Below are 21,666 nucleotides of genomic sequence, written 5' to 3'. Positions count from 1 at the left end.
ATATAAGCATCTATTTGTGGATGTCTAATCAGTTTTAATATTTAATCATAGTTTGTAATGATATATGTATATAATAAATTTATCACTATAATTCAATCACTAAAATTTATCATTAAATAAAAATTGATAATACATAATCTTAAAATAGTAAAAAATTATAATATAAAATATTTAATTTAAAATAAAAGTATCAGGTATCATGATACTGGTATCCAGTCATAATTTATTATTGTATCGTTCTGAGTATTATTTTACTGTGCCAATAGATTGGGCATGATGAGTAATGCAAATTGTTTTCATTATAAGATAAAACTAGAGTAAATTATATATAAATCATTGCTTCTTTTTGTTCCTACATAGACTACCCCAAATTTTGTAGATACATTACACTCATTACACATTCATGAGATATAAGTGTAAGTTTTTTAATAAATAATGTGTGATGAATGTAATTAAGTTAAATAAAATAATGTATATTGTAGATATAAGTCTAAATAGTATAAGAGTCAATACATCTTCATTATTTTTGGGTCGTTACAAAATCGTATAAGAGTTATTTAAATAGCATCTCCTTAGAATTATTGATATATTTTATAATGAGACAAAAACAATAAAGAAACAGTGACTCTTATACTATTTAGATTTATCTACACAATATATCATATTTTGTTTAATTTAATTAAATTTATAGCACATTTTTTGTTTAAAATATCACACTTATATCTCATGTAGGAGTAGTAAGTATAATGCATGTACAAAATTATAGATGGTTGTGTAAAGACAAAAGATGAAATGATGATTTTAATAATTTCACTAAAATTCAGGAGCTATCAGTATAATTCACTCATGCAATTATTTTAGATTTGACATAATGCAAAAAAATAAATATGAAAAACTATTTTTTATTTGTACTTTTGCAAAATTCTGATTGATTATTAAGATTTTGTTCCATCTTAACTAATAGTTTAAATCAGATTTACAACAAAAAAACATAAATGTGGACCTTTTGAATTAAAAAATTGAAAGATTCCCACATTTGTTCCATTAATAAATAATAAGTCCCCCATTTTTAGTACCAATATTATTAAATTAATGTATAATAATTATCTAAAATATTCAAATTCATTAATAAGAAATTAGGATTACAAGGTCTACTAATTCATTATTGATTTAAAAAAATAAATATAAATTCTCTATGGAGCTTAAGGGTGAGTTTAAGAAAATGGTGGGGAACGGGAACCATACTAGTTTTTGGGAGGATTTTGGGTGGGGGAAGGTCTATTGTAGGACGCGTTTGTGAGACTTTATAATTTGAGTTTGGACAAGGATGCTTTGCTTGGGCAATTAGGTATTTGGAGGGAGGGTTTGTGGAACTAACATTCCATTGGAGAAGATAGTTATTCGTGTGGGAAAAACCTTTGTTAGAGGAGTTTTTGCATTTGTCTAAGATAGAGGAGGAGGTAGAAGACATATGGAAATGACTCATGATGCGTCTAATTGTTATTCTATCAAGTTTGCTTACAAAGTTATTTGGCAAGTGGATGAGGCTAGATTAGAGTACTGGAAGTTGTGAAGTGTGGTTTTGAAATCTTTGGCTCCTTTGAAGATTCATGCGCTTTCTTGGGGACTAATCTTGGATAGGATCCCTTCTAAATGGAACTTATCTAAGAGGGGTGCTAACTTTTCAAGTAATGATCTTCTCTGTATATGGTGTCAGGCGCAACCAGAAACGTGAGGTCATCTTTTCTTCATTTGCCATTTTTCTTATCAAATTTGGCAATTTCTCTATGGTTGAATGGGGCTTATAGTGGTTTTACTTCCAATCGGTAAGTCTTACTATTTACAATATTATTTGTCGATTAAGGATCGTTTAATGAATGGAGTTTGCTATGTGATTTGGATGGCTGAAATTTGATCTCTTTGGCAAGGTTGAAATGATGTCATCTTTAGCAACAATAAAAAAGGGTGTGCATGGAGGAGCTTGTGCACACATTAAGTTTAAGTCTTAGTTATATGGATCAAAGGCAGACACAAAGAACCACATATGTCTTGTAGTCTATGAATATGTAGTTGAGTTAAGTGCAAACAACCTCAATTCTACTAATCGCAATATCTCGGTCATAGTTTACTAAACTAGATCTATGTCTAGCAACAAGATTAAGCTATATGAACCATTAATTATACATCTATGTCTAGTAGTTTATGTTAACAGGTTTGAGAGTTATTCGATGTTCATATGAATTTATGGCTAGTAATTATACTAACATAGGCACACAGGTGACAATTATGCATAAAATTATATCTAGCATTACACTAAAAATATGAATTACATGTTTAGACTATGGAGCTAGAATTTCTTCATGAGTTCACTTCCAAAATAAAATAAAGAGAACTTTCATTCACCAAATACGTTGGGCATGATTCCTCCGTTAGGTGCAGGTTAGTTAATTGTGGCCTTGACCGATTTTGGTCTTTTGACATTAATCCTTGCTTATTTTTACTCCTTTTTAAGTCCTGAAATCTCCTAGAAACTCAACTTATAGGATTAGTGAAATAATTCATTTAATTTCCAGATATGAATGCATAAGGTTAGTTTTTAGAATTAAAAGATGTTAAATTAGCCTTATGAGTTGATGTAATATTTATACCTAATAGTGACTCTTTTTGGGGATCTATTATTTGTGGAAGGTATGGAAGCTTTGATGTTGCAAATTTGTCTACTTCTAAAAGTAAAATATCACAAAAAACTCATATTGGTGGAGAGATCTATGCTATAGTGGAAGATTTAAAGACTTAGATGATTGATTTTCTAGTTATGTTTCTAAAACGTTGAGATGTGGTGGTAAAACACAATTTTGCGAGGAAGCTTAGTTTGGGACAAATAGTTTTAAGTCAACTTATACATCCCTTTATATGCTCTCTCTGACTAAAGGAATGTTGTTCAACAAGCTGGTACTCAGGTGAATGATGTCTAAATATGGAATTAGAATTAGCATCGTAATCTTCACATTTGGAAGGAGTCTGCCATTCTTGAGCAACAAGAGATTTTCGTGATGTTCATCTTGATCATACATTGCATGATTCTTAGAGATGGACTCCTTGAGGCGTCGACTTTTCAGTTAACTCAACTTATAGGTGGCTTTTCTCAAACTTGTTCAATAATAACCTGGATGAAGTTCCCCTTGTTTTCAAAGATCTTTGGAAGATTAAAGCCCTAGAAAGGTTGTGGCATTTGTGTGGCAAATGCTATGGGATAGATTACCAACAAAAGGGAATCTTATGACTAGGGGCATATTATTGAATGACAATTGTGCACTTTGTCTTATAGAGGAAGAATCAACCTTACATTTATTTATCTCTTGTCCTATCTCTAGCATATTTTGGACAAGAATTACCAATGGTTAGAAGCTAATCATATTGGGGTTGAATTCTTGCATGATTTTTACTCTCAGTTTGTTACGTTTTCAAAGGGAAGGGCGCTCGATAGATAAGACTTATAATTTGGGTAGCAATTGTGTAGTCAATATGGCTTCTTCATAATTCAGTAATGTTTGATTACAAATCTTGTGATATACTATTGTTGGTAGGGATGTTTCTTTTTCTGATTGGTGTATGAATCTAATAACTTATATTTTCTCTTCTATTATGTAAGCATACTAGTTTTGTAATGAGCATGGATACCTTGTACTTATCATTTGTGAAGTTTTGATTATAAAAAAATAATATTGCAGCCATATTGTACACAGTTGTTTGAATCACTTATTAACATATTTGTAAATTAGGTTTAAGGTTAGCTCATAAAGAAAAGATAAATATGCCTATTAACTCATAATAACATTTATAGGAAGAGTGTCATGTATAGATGGCAAAATGGCATTGTCAGCTGGAGCGCCTTATAGCCCGTATTTCTTTGCGGACAGGGCATGTAAAATTTGATCATTTGCTCATATTGCTCGGCCCATTTCGCCCGCAAGCCCGTGGGCATTTCCTTTGGGCAATGGGAGCGGCCCAAGAATATACTTTAAGAAAAAATTAAGAAAATTTCAAATAAGTTCTGATGTAATGTGATTTTTAATCCCTAAAAGAATTATAATCTAATGTAATTTCTTAAACTTCATATAAAATATAAAAGTTTTTATTAATTTTTTATTTTAAAGTACTTTATTTAATTTTATTTTATTTATTATATGAATTTTTTTATTTTTTTTAATTATTTAACAATGCCCCTGAGCTACCGACAAGTTCGTTAGCCTATTTTAAAACGGGGAAAGAATTGAATTTGTCCGACATGCCCACACCCACTTAATTTTTTGCGGAAATTTGAGAGCGCGAACGAAACGAGTCGTGCAGCCCATTTTGTCATCTCTAGTCCGAGCATGCTTCTGTTGTTGCAGATCAGGTGCAATCATGTGTTTGAGAAGCATGTGATTTTTGTGATTTTTGTTGTCATTGTTCTCCACACAATTTCGAAGATGTGCAATTACAACATGTTCACTAATAAATAATTGTATTTATGGTTGTGGTTACAACAATTGTGGTTAATGTGGTTATTGCAGTGTAAATTATTTTGTGATTAAAAAATATTTTTGAAATTGATGCAGTATTATTGTGAACCGATATGGTCACATCAATATAATTCAATGTAACACTACAATTGCAGTGTAATACGATTGTGGCGGTCACCACAACCACAATATTACGGTTGTATCACATAATGTGGTCCGCAATTTAAAATAAGTGTATCATATGCATAAACACTTTTCACATGTGTTGTCAATATAATCTTTGGACATATAAGTCATCTCGTGAGCAACTATGAAAAAACAAGGACAAATGATCAATCATACCATCATGAATGTAAAATAATCTTAATAGGGTTGTATTAGAGTTTTTATTGTATTACTAATTATACCCCTTATCTTTTTTAGGTAAGGAACTAATCGATTTCGGGATGCATAGTTGTCTCTTTCAACAAATGTCGCTCCAAGGAATTGAACTCTTAACCTTTTGGTCATCTTGGAGATCTATAGTGAGATCTTACATCACTAAACCAACACATTATTGGTTGTATGCCAGTTTTCGTTTATATTTAACTAAAAATGTATTTGTATTTAATTGTGAAGATGTTATATTATACTATTAGAGGGATAAGTATTAGGCCAAAATATAGTTCAATTGTTAAATCTTTAAATTAGTTATTTATATTTTATTTTCCTGATAAATCAAAAAGAGGAAGACAAACCCTAAACAAGTTTAATTTAAATGATTAAGAGGAGTGCATATCCTATCTAATACTAGGTAGAAATGCTAACATGTTTTTTTTAAAGATCCAGATTATTAATTATTTTTAAATTAAATAATTATAAAACTTGTAAAATTTTATTTTCCTTCATATTCTATTCTAGTACTCGAGTGTCCATCTTAATTCAATTAAGTAACACTTTGATCTTTAATATTTATATATTATATCTTGCAGTTCTTAAATGACTCTTCTCTACTCAACTCAAATTAGTCAAAAATTATTTGGATTTCAAGAATTTTGTGTTTAAAGATAGAAACTAAATTTGGGAGACAATAGAAGGACAAAGAATGGTGGTGTTGTAGGGCAAAGACCTCTGTTAAGGTGGGGAGGAAAAAGGAATGAGAGACACTATGCAAATGGCTAAGGTGGGGGACTCTTACAGCTTTACTTAGCCAAGTACTCTCCCATGTTATAGATGATGCATGGTACATATCCTCACCCATCGGAATAATGATATGTTGTCCCAAATCAGGTCACAAATCTTGTATCGATAAAAACGTGTCATGTTAATTATAAAAAATTAAACATTCATTATTTTGTATATTTTTTATTTATTAATTATCATTGGTGTAAAACATAATTTGAATAACAAATCCAGACGTGAGAGGTTATGATCATTGCTTATGCTTCAATGTATAGACAAATTCACATGGAGGATGGGGTAACATGCTCTATGCATCTAATCTCTATTCTTATATTAGATTGTGATTCTTGATCTATTAGTCTACCACACCAATGGTTATGCTTTTTAGAACCAACATTTTTACTTCATAATTCTCAATTAAAATTTAGAAATAAAGATATATTAAATCTCACTATTATTTTTTCTGAAACAAAATCATTAAAAACAAATTAAATTATATTTACATCCCCAAGTTTTAGTGACTTTTTAACTTACACAAATTATCCCTAATTATATACATACATTATATTGACTACCTCGCGTAATTTCTTAAACAAAAATAGTGATGAGTGTAATTAAGTTAAACAAAATATAATATATTGTGAAGACAAGTCGAAATAGTATAAGAGTCAATGTCTATTCATTATTTTAGTTGGTTTCAATATAATATAAGACTGATTTAAACACTTCATTAAAATTATTGATATAGTTTGTAACGAACCAAAAATAATGAATAGTCATTGACTTTTATACTATTTTGACTTGTATTCACAATATATCATATTTTGTTTGACTTAATTATACTCATCATCATTGTTGTATAAGAAATTATCCTTATCTCTTTTCTCTTTTACGGGGTAGTCAATGTATGTATATGTTTAAGGGTGATTTGTGTAGGTTTAAAAAGGATGGATGATTTGTATAAATTTAAAAAATGATGAATGATTTATGTAATTTAAATAAAACACAAAAGTTTTATAATAATTCACTCTTAAAAATAAATTATGAATTTCAAAGGTAATGAAAAACCAACCGATATGATCTATTTAGAAACATAAATAAGTTAAATGGCTGATTTAAAAACAAAAAATAATTCGAAAACCTATTTGACAATATGATCTATTTAGAAACATAAATAAGTTAAATGGCTGATTTAAAAACAAAAAATAATTCGAAAACCTATTTGACAAATGGGACAAATTTGAAAACAAAAAATAACTTAGAAAATTGATAATGTTTCAATATATAATATTTTTCATAATTTATCTTCCCTAGTGATTAGTTTATTGTATATACTATGTTGGGAAGCTTCTTTTCAATTTGTATATAACTGAAGCTGATTAGTGAAATCTTCCTAAAATCAATAGGTTTTTTTTTAAAGTGTGATTAGAAACATTATTCCTACCAATTTTAGTTTTGAGCTTATAAGGTTGTTCTTACTATCCTCAATATTATGAAGCATTATAAATATTTGCAAAGCAGTAAGGTTGAAAAGAAATTATGATTGAAATCTTAGAAATAGTATCTTATTAACGAGTCATCATTTTTTGTCAGTATATTTAAAAATGGTTGACCATTTTTTTTTTCCATTTACTCAAATTAAGTGAAATATGTATGACCTTAAAGTGATTATCATTTGATAGCTCTATTGAGTCATATGGTGAATACTTAATAGTACTAAAAAGACAATCATAAGCTATCAATTTTCATCATTAAAAGAGAAAAGTTATTTTCCTATTAGAAATAATTATATATATATCATTATTTTCATTTGATCAACTTGTTTTTTAATGCATCTTATTCATAATTAACATAAAATAGAGAGTATTCCATAAAAAAAATATAATAGAAAGTGTATTAACCGCAACGAATACATTAGTCTAATTGGTAAGAAATTGACTTTTAATTCACAAACTAATTAGTTTAAATCTAGCTACTAAGGTGAAGATTTTCTCTAAGTACTTCTATAAGCACTCATAAAATCACGATGCCTATCATATCTCTATGCCCCTGTGATATAAGTATTAATTACATAAAAAATAGTATTGTTAATAATGTAAGAAATATGATGACATATATAATTATTTAATAAAAATAAGAGGAATTCTATTCATCTTGCTCAAACCTAACTCAACTTGAGATCAAGTCTAAGTGAATGTCGTTGTGTTAAATACTTGGTAAGAAAATCTTTACTTTTCATGATGGTGTTATCAAACTCCAAGAAAAAACTTGGAACATCTTAAGAGTATAATTGTTTCATTTTTTGGGAGTAGATTTGGTGACTTTGAAAGATGTAATTTTTATGACTTTAATAGATTGGAGGAAGATCACTAATGTATTGGGGAACACATGGGAATGTAATACCCTACTTTTGTTGGGTTTTTTCAAGTGTAAAGTCCCAACAATCTCCCCATCAAGTGTAGATACCACACACTTTCCTCGGCCGAACCATCGGTTATTGGGAGATCTTCATTCGTGGCTTACAACATTTTCCCATGGGCTAAGTGAAAGAAGCATATAAGTGGGTTTGACACCACATCTTGACCCAAAACCTTAAGGCATTAGGTCTATGAGTTCATCTACTTATATGTTCTTTAACTCATTCATTTTTGCCTAATGTGGAACTTCTTCGTTCACACTTGGAATACCCAACATATATATTATGAATTGTTTCCTTCAGTCATGGTGATTGTAACATTATTATTATTTTTCTGATCATGCATGGATTTGATTTCTAGGTTTTATTTTGGTTAGTTCTAAATAAAACTCATAATAGATATCCAATGAATACAAACATAAAACACTATAATTTAGTTGGATCTTTTCTAATATTGAAGAATCTAGTAAAACTTAAGATATGGAGCAACGAAATTATTTTAAAGACAATGACTTTAAGTTATTCTTATATAAAAAATTATGTTCCTCCTTATACTTTAATACTCTTTAGTACTAAAGAGAAATTGAACTTACTAAAATGATATAAAAAATCAAATGCTTCTGCTGAATCTCATCACATTTTCCATTTTTCATCGTAGTCTAATAATTGTCACTCCCAAAGCTTTATGATTGAAAACATTGTAACAATATAAAGAAAGTAAAACTTAATATACTAGAAAATAAGATAAATTTAAAATACAAGTTCAATATGTGGGGAAATTCAAAATGATTTTATTTCAAAAACAAGACATTATATTTTACACACATTAAGAGACAATATAACACATTTGCTTTGTTGTACACCACAACCATCATCTCTCCCACACTTCAAATTATAATTTATTGGGTCCCTAGAATTCATGGGCCTTAAATCATCCTCGCTCTTTTTTATTTCTTGATCATATATACTTATTTTATTGGTCCATAAACATGTAACTATAAGTCTTCCCAACCCCTATAAAATTAGAATTAATCAAATTATGATGAGAGTCTTTTAGTATATATTACTCTAGCTAAGATCAACATATATGAAGTCAATGATATCGAAGAGCTTTCCAAGAAATTCTTATCCAACCATAGAGTTTTATTTTATTAATTCAAACTCATACTTTCTATCAACTTGCCAAATTGACTTTGACATTGTCCTTTTTTTGTACAAGAATATCTCCTCATCATTTTGGGTAAGAAACTAATACCTTTCGGAGTGTATGACTATCCTTCCAACAAGTGTCACTCCCAAAAATCGAATCATTAACCTTTTGGTCATTCTAAAAATCTAGTGGTGTCTTATATTATTAGACCAATAAAGACTTTCACATTATCCCAAGGACTAGAACTAACTCAGGTTATAAAAAGACCCATAAGTGGACCAAAACTAACTCAGGTTATAAAAAGACCCATAAGTAAACGAAATTTAATTGCATAAACTAACTTTTTAATTTGTGTAGTAACATTAAGAAGAAATTTTGGATGGATAGCACACCCTCAAGTTCAACTATTTCTAAAAGTGTTGTTCTTGTATTAAGGGTCTTAACCTTTGTGTTCCTTTTGATTGCACTCATACTCATAGCCATAGACAAGGGTACAGAAGATACAACTAATGGCCCAATTGAAGTAAAGTTCAATGACATTCATGCTTACAGGTTATCATTCTAATTTTTCATATATAATGTTCGAGGAAGACTTCTCTCCGATATCGGAGGGGGAAGTTGTTGTTTTTGCTTTTAAGGATAAAAATGTTATATCATGTTATTATTTTCTTTTATTTTTTATGCATTTCCCTCTAGAGAGGATCTTCACCAATAAAGTTCATGCCCTTATTTTCAAACACATATTGCTTATTAATAAATTCACATAATTGTAATTTATGATGTATAATTAACATATTAGATTGGAAAAAAAATATTGATAGTGTATGAGTTTTATACGGTATCACTTTCTCTTCCCACCATTTGTTCTTAATCATTATTGACTTTTCAAAAAAATAATAATACAAATGAATTGTGAATTATATATAGACTGTTTATAAATCTTTATACCGACAGTGAATAAATATTACACATTTTGTTGACATCATGTTCCATGCATAAAGGATAATTATTGTTAACTAGGTGCAAGTTTGAAAATGTAGATACATGCTCTCTACAATAGTCATTGGATTTGCATACAACCTTCTACAATTGGGACTCTCAATCTTCAATGTAGTATCAGGAAACCGAGTTATAAGTGGTGATGGTGCTTATTTCTTTGATTTCTTTGGTGATAAGGTACATCATACCATTACTTACAACTCTTCAAGCTTGTGTAATCATGTTTTTCTAAGAACTATTTTTTTTGTTTTTCTTAACCTTTGATGCTCAGGTTATGTTTGTTCCTAAAAAGTGGTCTGAAATTATCTAGAGAGAAAAAAAAATTAAATTTTTTCCCACTTAAAATAGAAATACTAGCCACATCCTCTTTTTAAATAATTTCATAAATAATGTTTTAAATTGCACTTTTTGTTTGGAATCAATATTGTGAAATCTGTCAGACATCAAATTGAAAGAGGTCTTATATTAGGTTTAACCGGTTTAAATAGTTAAATCGATCGGTCCGACCAGGTGATTTTATACATAATTAATAATTTTTATCTATAAATATATAACTATATGTAAGTGGAAAGTTTTATATAGTTAATAATTATATATAATCATATTAAAGTAACATATCTTCATATTTCTTTGACTAAAGTCAAACAAAATATTTGAGTGGTGTTCTGCTTTTTTTATTTTTTAATTGAACTGTCCGGTTTACTTCTCGGGTTAATGCGGTTGAACTCGGTTTAACACGGTCAGATCGGAATTTCTCTGGTTCTAAGCATTTCAACCCTCTTTCGGTTAAGGCTGCAAATCAAAGCCGTTTTCAAGTTCGATCAGCAGTCAGACCAGTCCGATTGTCCAGTCCGGTCTAGTTCTCATAACACTGGTTGCAATATTAAAATTTTGGGAGCCTCCGGAATAGCATCACATTGGTATTGTAGGTATATTGGTCATAATTTTCTACAATTGCGATAAACATGACCACAATGGCAATCATATCTACCGTTTAAAAAAATGATTTAACATACTATTTACTATAAGTCGATCTCTCAACCAAAAATTGGGTCGCAACAACTCATATAGAATAGTATGATCATGGGAACCAAATACTTTTTATTATACTTAAGGTAATTTAAACAAATTTGGTTTGTTTCCTTGAACAGATTATATCATACCTTATACTTTCTGGTTCAGCTTCTGGATTTGGTGTCTCTAATGATCTTCACTCATTCTTCAAAGCACAAGAACTTCCCTTCAACTCCTTTTTTGCAAAAGCAAATGCCTCAGCTACCCTTCTTCTTATTGCTTTTCTTTTCACTTCTATTGCATCAATTTTCACTTCCTTGGCTTTGCCAAAGAAAACATAATGATAATGTTAATGGATTGTGATTCTTTCTTCTAATCTCAAATTTGGTCTAGTTCAATTTCATTGTTGATAATCAATCACTTGTTTGTAACTTATCTTGGTTTGTATTTTAAGCAACAATTGTACGTGTTTCGGTTGTCATTGATATGGGATAGAATTTGAAATATGATTCAAGACAACAGATCTCATATATCCTCCCATATTCTTTGAAGGGATGAAGGGTACGTACCACACATATCATGTGTTACTTTAAGCTTATGAATGATACTAAGTGTTTTACATTACCTTCTAAAACCACAAAGTGTAGTTTTGGAAGTCTACATAACTATATCATGACCATAATTATTGACCACAATTTTCCACAATTTTCTACTAATACTTATGTAACCACAATTTTATTAAAATTGGATGAGAGTTACAATATGTGAAAATGGAAAAATATAAGATGAAAGGAGATTCAAGACAAATGAGTAAGACATTCACAATGGTTTGAAACCAAACTAGAATAATGTAACGTAGATATATACGCTTTTCACTTATTCAAAACTAAGATTTCACTTGCATTAAATCTATGATGTGCTATATGGTCGACTTGTTTGAGTTGAAGATAATGTCAATCCTCACTAATCAAATGGGTTACATTGTTACTAGTCAAATTATACTTTAGAACTTTCGGCTTTTCTTATAATAAGGCAATGCATGAGAAAGTGGTTAGCAGGGTCGGAAAGAAATACAATGCTAAAATCCAGTAATACAATGCTAAGATCCAGCCAACTGTATATTGATTGTCAGAATAAGTATGTGAACCTCTAAGTAAAGAAGAGATGTAGATGAGACACAACATGCTCATTACAAGGACTACAAAAGAAACATTATTTTATACATGGTTACGTGTCCAGCAAGAAAAGAATGAGAACAAACCACAATTACAAGAGCTTGAAGTTAAAATGCATTATCAAATAGGAAAAGAAGACTATGGAACTCAAGAACTAAGATTTGAAGACATGAAGAACATTATTTACTCATGTTTTTTTTTAATTCTTAAGTTTTGATCCAAATAGGAGTCGGAAAATAATCTAGCTAGGTGTTTTATTGATATTTTAAAATAAGTTAAATGAAATAGTAATAATGTACATTTTTTGTTCAATGAAGACTTGAATAAAATAATAAGTTTTAAAAGATTTTGTAAGATTTACAAGCTACCTAGTTGACATGCATTGGTTGCTTCACGGTCTTGCAAACATTACTATGAAAGCAAAAGATTCCTTAAATATATTATATAGAATTCCAAGTTAATGTGGAATGATGGTGAAGCGACTAAAATTAAAATAATAAATAGAAAAATAGTGTTATTAGAATAGAAAAATTAAACCAGAAAAGTATATGGTCATATGGGTCCATGCAGCCACAGTTTACTAAGAATAACAACGGAGCTGATCAGAGTCGGATTTGTACTTTACATGGAGAGAGAGAAAATGAGGATTTTTTTGCAAACAAAATGTCTTTGTCATGAACAATTTTGCTTTAGTTGCTAAATAGGAGCTTGTCATTAGATTTGGGAGATAAGGATTATACTTGATACAGTGAGAAATTCGTAATTGTGTTGTGATTTATTTTGGGTATTATGTGATTCTCTTTCCTCATAATTATTTTATTTTAATTTTTCTTGTAGTGAGAGATTCTATGATGGCAAAAAGGTGAAATAATTATTATTATTATAGTAAATAATGCAAAAAAAGTACATCCACTATAAGAATTGTCATTCTACAATTAAATTCTTAAAGATGCAATTGATATAAGGATATTGAAATACAACATAACACAATTGTCCCTGCCATGCACCACAATCATTTTTGACCCCTATAATTCATGGGTCTAGCTTATACCCCTCTCTAAACCATGTGAAGGGTTGGGTCTAGCTGGTGCCACCATCACAATCTTATATTATTATTAGCACCACCATCATTATCATTATTGATTCCATTGTTATGAACCAAGATACTCGGTTTCCAAATATTCATGTTTCCATGTACCAAACCAATCAAATTCCACCGATTAATATAAAAAAATTATATTTTGTTTTTATGTTTTTCCTTTTAAGTATATAACAATTTTTAATTGGATGAGGATATAATGGGATACAAAAAATGGGACAAGTGATCCTCATCCATCATCATCCACATAATTGGATTTGAAATATATTAAGCTCCTTGCATAATTCAAACAATTTATGAATTCTAATCAATTTTAACTAATAAAAATGAAGATGAAATTACATTCCAAACCGAAATTATAATTTAATATGCCAAATGAACTCTAACTGGTAATATATGGAAATTATAATTAGTGAAATTTTTTAGCCATTTCAAAACTAAGTTCAAAAATGGAATTCGAATGATTGTGTTTTCCAACAGATTTTCTTTTCAGAGTGCAATAATACTCAAAAATACAAATAGTTATTATAATACTTATATGCAAATTAGAGGAACTATTTATTTTTATGCAAGTTATAGGTAAAAGCTAACTTAACCATTTTTTAGGTCAATTGAACATAGTTTGAGGCTTCAAAGTGGTATTCTACATTTCATTATTATCAAGCCTATCAATTATGCTCCACTAACCCCTTAAATAACTTAGACAAGACCTTAGGAGAACCTATAAAGTGTAATAAATATTTATTGACATAAGTAAATAGGTTCTAGGTTTCATGTTGATCATAATAGAAACTATTGACACTTGTTACAAATTTACAATTTAGAACATATTTGGCGTGTGATGGCATTTGATTGAGTTCAAGCACCATAACCACTCGAGCAGCATAACTATAAATCAAGAAATATAGCATATATCTTATTTTCATTACACATATGCAAAAACACAGAAAAACTTGTATAAAAACGCATGTAATACGTCATATTTGAAAACAAATACATTTTATGGTTTTTGATTATATCATTTAAGATTAAATTTAATGAAAATTAAAATATTAATATGTTGTTGTGATCTTATCGATTGTCTCTATATGGTTTCGTCTCCATACAAGTCTCTGCAGCAACAACAATAGCCAACAGGAAATTCTACAAATTTATAACACCTAGTACTACAAAATAGAGCTTATTTGAAGTACAAGTGGCTGAAACAGAAATAAGAGTAGGAAAGAGAGGAAATGATTTGAAACTCACACAATAGCCAAAGGAGACTTGATTACTTGTCAATACAACAACAACCAAACCTTAATCACGCTAGCTGCGAATAAAACAAGGAGAAGGAAAGTTAGCTCATAGGCTGAGTTCGAGGAGCATTGCCTAGTGAGTATAATGTTAGTATCACTTTCAATATTGTTGATATATGATTTCTCTCTTTTTGATGCACATGAAGAAGATCTGGATTTGAGGACAAATCAACTTTAAGAGGGATGAGATGATATGCGTATGGACAAGACGAAACAAGAGGTCCAAGGACTAGGGGGTCGTTGACTATGATAAGGACGAGGAAGACAAAGGAAACTTGTCGATAAGTTATAATGACCCTAATGAAAACCAAACCAATGGAGGAGGAGATACCACCAAGGATGGTGTATTGCATTGAAGAAAGAGGAACTTGGTCAACCATGGTTGTAGACCATGCGATTGCCACGAAATAAGACCGTGGACCAAGCACGACATGCATGTGTTTCTCTACGTTTGCATGCAGAATTCACAAGTCTTTTCATTTTCCTTTTGTTTAACCTATATAATAATGGTATGAGATCTCACATGATCACTTGTGGTTAATCACTTGGATTGACTTTGGAAGATATGTAACGTAACAAAGCTTATAAAACATATTGTGCACATAGTTATAGATGAAACTAAATTAGAAATATGCCAAGTCTGCATAAAAATACTAAAAGATTGCATTTATTAAATGCAAAATCATACTCCAATACATAAACTAAGTAAAAAAAGGGATCTAATGAAACTTTCCCATAGATTTTTCAATGAGAACCTCTACCTCCTTCAAATAATCCTGAATCACAGCTATTTCTGGCTTGGTATTGCCATCAATCAAATTTCTAGCCTTTACAATTGCTGAATTGATCTTCATCTTGTCTTGTGTATTAAGCTTAGAACTAGTCTCAACATCATTTATAGCACTCTTCATCTTATAGACATAATCATCTAATGCATTCAATGCTCTAGCTTTCTTCAGATATTGCTTATCTTCAACCTTGTATATCTCAGCTTCTTGAATCATTCTCTTTATTTCTTGAGTTGAAAGTAGTCCTTTGTCCTTAGTTATGGTAATCTCATTCCTACAACCACTAGTTTCATCCATTGCAGACACATTTAAGATACCATCAGCATCAATATCAAAGTCTACAACTAAAGGATGGCCTCTAAGAGCAGGAGTTAAGCCAGAAAGTATAAAGAAACCTAACAAGTTGTTATCACTTGCTCTTATCCTCTCACCTTCAAACACACTAATCGAACAATATTTTTGGTAATCCAAATCTGTTAGATATCCTTTTCTCTTCTTAGAAGGAATTTTAGTATTCCTGGGAATCAAAATACTCATAAGATCTCCTTTTATAGATATACCTAGTGACAATGGAGTGACATCCAATAGCACCAAGTTTTGAAGAAACTTATTTTTACCACTCAACAATGCAGCTTGAAGAGCTGCACCATAAGCAACTGCTTCATCAGGGTTTATGTTCTTACAAAGATTCTTACCATTGAAGAAATCTTGTAATAGTTGCTGCACTTTTGGAATCCTAGAAGAACCACCAACAAGAACAACATCATGCATACAACTTTTGTCCATTTTAGCATCAATAAGACACCTCTCAACAGTTTCCATGCATTTTCTAAAATAGTTCATGTTGAGTTCCTCAAACTTTGCACGAGTGATTGATGAACAAAAATCAACCCCTTGATATAAAGCATCCACCTCAATGGTTGTATCAAAAGCAAAAGAGAGTACCCTTTTTGCTCTCTCACATGCAGTTCTCAACCTCCTCAATGCCTTAGGGTTTCCACTAATGTCCACTTTTTTCTTCAACTTCAACTCTTGCACAAAATGGTACACCATTTTATTATCAAAGTCCTCTCCACCAAGGTGAGTATCTCCAGAAGTGGCCTTAACTTCAAAGACATTGTTCTTAATTGTAAGGATAGATACATCAAAAGTTCCACCACCAAGATTAAATATGAAAACATTACACTCTCCAACGCAATTAGTTCTTTTTTCAAGGCCATATGCAAGTGCTGCAGCAGTGGGTTCATTGATGATTCTCATAATATTGAGGCCTGCAATTTTACCAGCATCTCTAGTAGCTCGGCGCTGAGAATCATTGAAATATGCAGGAACTGTAACAACTGCATTCTTCACTGGTGACCCTAAATAGGTTTCTGCAATCTCACGCATCTTTGTTAGTACCATAGATGAGATTTCCTCAGCAGAAAATTGCTTCTCTATACCCTTGTATGTAACAACTATCACAGGTTTGTCATGAGTATCTGCAGTGACCTTGAATGGCCAAAACTTCATATCATTCTGAATTTCTGGGTCACTAAATCTCCTACCAATTAACCTCTTAGCATCTGTCAAAGGAATAACAACTCAGTTATTATTTAAAAACATAAACAAGTGTTCTATATCGCAGTTGTGTTTGCGGCCACAACTGCGAAGAATCTGAAACTATAATATTAAATCATACCATTCTGAATAATTAAACATAATTGAGTGTTCTAAATTGCGGTTGTGTTTGCAGCCACAACTACGAAGACTACGAAAACTACAATATTCCGACTTACTACAATTATTATTGTAAAATGTAACTACAGATGATGAATAAACATACCAAAGACAGTATTGGTTGGATTCATGGCAGCATGGTTCTTAGCAGCATCACCAATCAACCTTTGGGTGTCAGAGAAAGCAACACAAGAAGGTGTTGTTCTATTGCCTTGGTCATTGTGGATGATTTCGACTCGAAAATGTTGCTCTTGCCATACTGCAACACAAGAGTAAGTAGTGCCAAGGTCGATTCCTATTGCATGTCCCTCATATCTTCTAGCCATTCTCTTCCAAGTAATGAAATGAGATATTAAAAAAACCAAGTTAAAGTTAGGCCTGGGAAATATTAGACAGTGGAAGAAATTATATGTATGCCCTAATATATAAGGAATGCTATAGTAGTAGTATGAAGAGTGGAAGTAGATACACAAAGTTTTAGACTTTCGACAAACTGAATCTTTCGGGTTAAGAGGGGAGTACATCAAAAGTAAAAGATGCCGATACTTATAATGATATTTTTACCCTTAAAACCCGAAACAAAAGTAACAACTTCACTCTCCAATACCGGAAAAGATTCTTTTCCGAATCTATAAGTCAACGCAAACAACCTTTTACGTGGATGCTCAATGTGTATAAGGAGTGTGAAGTGTTAAAAAAAACATGTTCCATTTTTAAACTACTATTTTCACAACTAAATTTGATAGAGTCACACCTCTATAACATATACATCTGATATTTCTACTCAACCTCAAAATATTGTACAATCAAAATACTCATTAGCAGTAAATAGTAAAAATAATCACTTAGAAAACTTAGAAACATGACAATAAGTGGAAAAAAAACAAATGGGAAATCACTTGTTACATTGTTGTTAACAGTTATGCAACAAAGCGAGTGTATTGAATACCTTTTCTTCCTTCAACTGTGTGAATGAAAATCAGAATATATACTTGTTTTCTCTCAGAATCTTTAACAGTGAAGCGTATTTGTGGTTGCAAACTGAAACGTGTGAAGAAGAATATAAGAGAAAAAAGAGTGTCTTTTGAATGCCCCGTATTGGGGTTTGTAGTTAAGTAGTGGAAGCTGGCATAGCAGTTACCAAGAGAAGAATACAACCAAACTTTATGAGGAAACAAAAGGGTACGTGATGACATATGTTGTCCCGCAATTTGTATCACTTCATGTATGATAAGTTTGTAATTCGTTAGAAAAATATTTAAGAAATTAAATTTTAATTTAAATATATTTTTTTGATCCATCACAAATCCATAGAAATGTGGGACAACACATGTATACCCTAATAAATGAGTATAAGTCTTTTATGAGTACACATATGATGTCTCGTAAATTATGTTACTGTCATGTATCGTTAATTGCAGTTGGTCAAAAAAATAATTAATTTTTAAATTTTTAACTTAAAAATATTTTTCAATCAATCATAGGTTTGTGATACATATAATGGCACAATTTGTGAGAACACATGTTATCCCATCACTCATAGGTTTTAGTGGTGGGAGACTCGGTCTAGGAGAATAAGATAATATAGGGAGAATTTGAACTTAATCCATGTCTATTAAATTCGTAGACTCAAGAGTCACATGTCAAGACTGAGATGTTACACAAATAATATAGATTTTTTTCGGATACAAAACTTCTAATTAACTAAGAGAGCAAATTTTAACTTATACATCAATTCTACTTATATTAAGTCATTTATTTGTTTTTCCCTTTTCTTTTCATTTCATTATTACACCATTCATTTTTTAATTTTCACTCGTTTTTGTGGTTTTTCATGAATGGTGAAGTACAACCTTTGTTTCCCTTTTTTATACATTTATTTACATTTCCCCAACTTTGCATTTAACATAATTGTAACATTTTATGTCTCTTATCCTATTAGACTATGACTAGATAGATTTTCAATCAAGCTCAAGGTTTCAATCAATAAACAATCACATTTCAAAGGGGCTAGCAAGAGATAATAATGTTACCTTGTTAGTGTTTGGCTAAGTGGGTTTAAAGAAACAATCGTGATATCTCATTCATTCGCCATTAGATCGTGCTAAAATTTTGATATGTTGTTTCTAATTGTGGGGGCTTCAATGTGAACATTCGGATAGTCAAAATGAGCAAAAATCACTACGCTAAGCGTAGGTTTCCGTGCTTAGCACAGATAGAAGCAAATACGACAACCTCCTAATCTATACTTATTTGTAACACCGAGGTAGTTTCATAACACATATTTACCGATTAACAAGACACTGGAAGGATTTCCTTAATAGCCATTTATGGTGTCCTTGTTGAAGGGTATCACTGTACCTTGGACCCAAGAAATCTTCTACAATAATATATTGATAGTGATTCACACTCCCGAACATGTAGGTACAATTGGTCAAACGTTATTAACAAATTTTCATGTCTTCTTCTATTTATGTCTTGCACTTTATTTGATTGTTTGTTGTCAGCATCGCGCAAAGATTGCTTCTATTGCACCAACTATTGGTATCAGAGCCAATAGCAGAGCTCTCTACACCTAGCACAAGAAGTACTTATTCTAAGCGCCAAAGCTCTGCTAAGTGGAGCTTGGCTAGCTGAAAGGCCGAGTATGGCTATACGAAACATGTGCTCAACGAAATTGGTTGCGCTAAGTGCAACTTTCAAATTTCAGACTCTTTAAAAGGGATCAAATTGGATTTGTAAGACACACATTCAGAGAATACACTTGTAACTCTAAATTTTCTTATTTCTTAGGCTAATTAAGTTCCATTAGAAGTGTAGAAGCAAGGAGTAAGTGCTAGAGGAGCTTATATCCTAATTTCTCACTCATGAGTTGTATTTTTTTGTCTTTTTCACTTGTGTTTAGTTACCATATATTTGAGTAGATAATTTCCTTGTTGTTTGGATTGGATGTAATATGAGCTTAATATATGCATATTGATTAAAATTTATAATATTTTTTGATGTTTCGATTCTTATGAGTTGCGTATGTGTTTAATATTTATGAGTTGTGCGTGTTACTTTAAGATTGACCACATTTTTATATGATCTGTGAATGAAACTTATCCTGTAATTTTAACTTTTTAAGTCATCATATTGATATATTTGCTAGACATAGATTTGTATCGAGTTTTTACTTTATGCATGTTGTTGTGTTGGGTTACTAGACATAGAGCTAATTCAATAACTAAATAACTGTCACTTGTTAACATAGTTGTTAGACACAAATGTTGTTAATAATTCATATATCTTCATCTTGTTATTAGAGTTAATAGACATAGAAATATTTTAACAAGTTAATAGACATAGACATTGGCGATTAGTACATTTGAGGTGTTGCATTAAAACTCAATTTTACAAGCATAATTGCTAAATATGGATATATGTTTTGTGAGTCATAAATCTTCATCCTATATGTAATGTTACTAGACATAGAGTTTTATTGTTAATAAACTACTAAATTAACTAAGACATTAAATTTTAGTACTTTTGAGATACTTTGTGGGAAAGATTCTAAGTTAGGTGAATTAATATTGTTGTGTCAAATGTGTATTGACAATGAATAAAAAGTTTAATCCCACCATCTTTTACTCAATTATTTATTCAAGAAGTTATAGTAGTATAATCAAATAATCAAACGATTAAAATATATAAAATTGTGACTATGTATCTATTAATATTCAAATTCTCCCAAAATTATGACAAATGATACGAAATAATGTATATCTATTTGATCATCCTATATATATATATTTAATGATATAAAACTCTACTAAATTTATAAGATCAAAAATTCAATTCCTAAAAGTAACACTTGTTGAGAGGGACAACCACGAACCTAAAAGATAATTAATTTTTTATTCAAAAAGGTAGAAAATATTCTTAATAATATAAAAAAAAATCTTATATATACGTATTATTTGGAGAGAATGATTTGCTAGCAAATAAAGCTCATATAAGTATTTTATTCCTCCCTCATTTGCCTATCTCTTTCAAAAATTTGCTGGCAGTCTCATAATACAAGGACATGACAGAGGATATTCACTAATGTTTGAAGATGTTTCTAGTGGACAACTATTTCTACTAGGAAAACTGGTCCCTAAGTAGGATTTGGATCATATTTTATTGTAAAAAGTGGATACTAAATAGAAAAGTTTGCATATACTAGGAAGTAGGAAGAACAAAGCTCATCTATGTAAGAAAATTATATTTCCATGTTTTTATGAATCAAACTTCATAAAATAATATAAAAATATTAACTTATGTCTTTATTTTTTATTTTAATAAATGAGACTTTTTAATT

The 21,666-nt window shown here is 30.5% G+C and overlaps 2 protein-coding genes across 2 annotated transcripts; one reads left to right on the top strand and one right to left on the bottom strand.

Moving 5' to 3' along the window:
* LOC109355708 (heat shock cognate 70 kDa protein-like) lies at positions 993-17,766 on the bottom strand. The gene is made up of 3 exons (XM_019598897.1): positions 17,431-17,766; positions 15,506-17,170; positions 993-1,003 (listed from the first exon to the last, which is right to left on the bottom strand). The coding sequence occupies exons 1-2, from the start codon at positions 17,648-17,650 to the stop codon at positions 15,537-15,539; spliced, it is 1,854 nt and encodes a 617-aa protein (XP_019454442.1). The 5' UTR covers positions 17,651-17,766; the 3' UTR covers positions 993-1,003; positions 15,506-15,536.
* LOC109355709 (CASP-like protein 4D1) lies at positions 9,582-11,714 on the top strand. Its single transcript, XM_019598898.1, has 3 exons — positions 9,582-9,784; positions 10,273-10,408; positions 11,383-11,714. Exons 1-3 carry the CDS (start codon positions 9,612-9,614, stop codon positions 11,584-11,586), a joined length of 513 nt encoding a protein of 170 aa, XP_019454443.1. The 5' UTR covers positions 9,582-9,611; the 3' UTR covers positions 11,587-11,714.

This window comes from Lupinus angustifolius, chromosome LG09, assembly GCF_001865875.1.
Source record: "Lupinus angustifolius cultivar Tanjil chromosome LG09, LupAngTanjil_v1.0, whole genome shotgun sequence".
NCBI lineage: Eukaryota > Viridiplantae > Streptophyta > Magnoliopsida > Fabales > Fabaceae > Lupinus > Lupinus angustifolius.
Note: the sequence above shows the minus strand (reverse complement) of the source record. Positions and strands in the feature narration are given on the sequence as shown.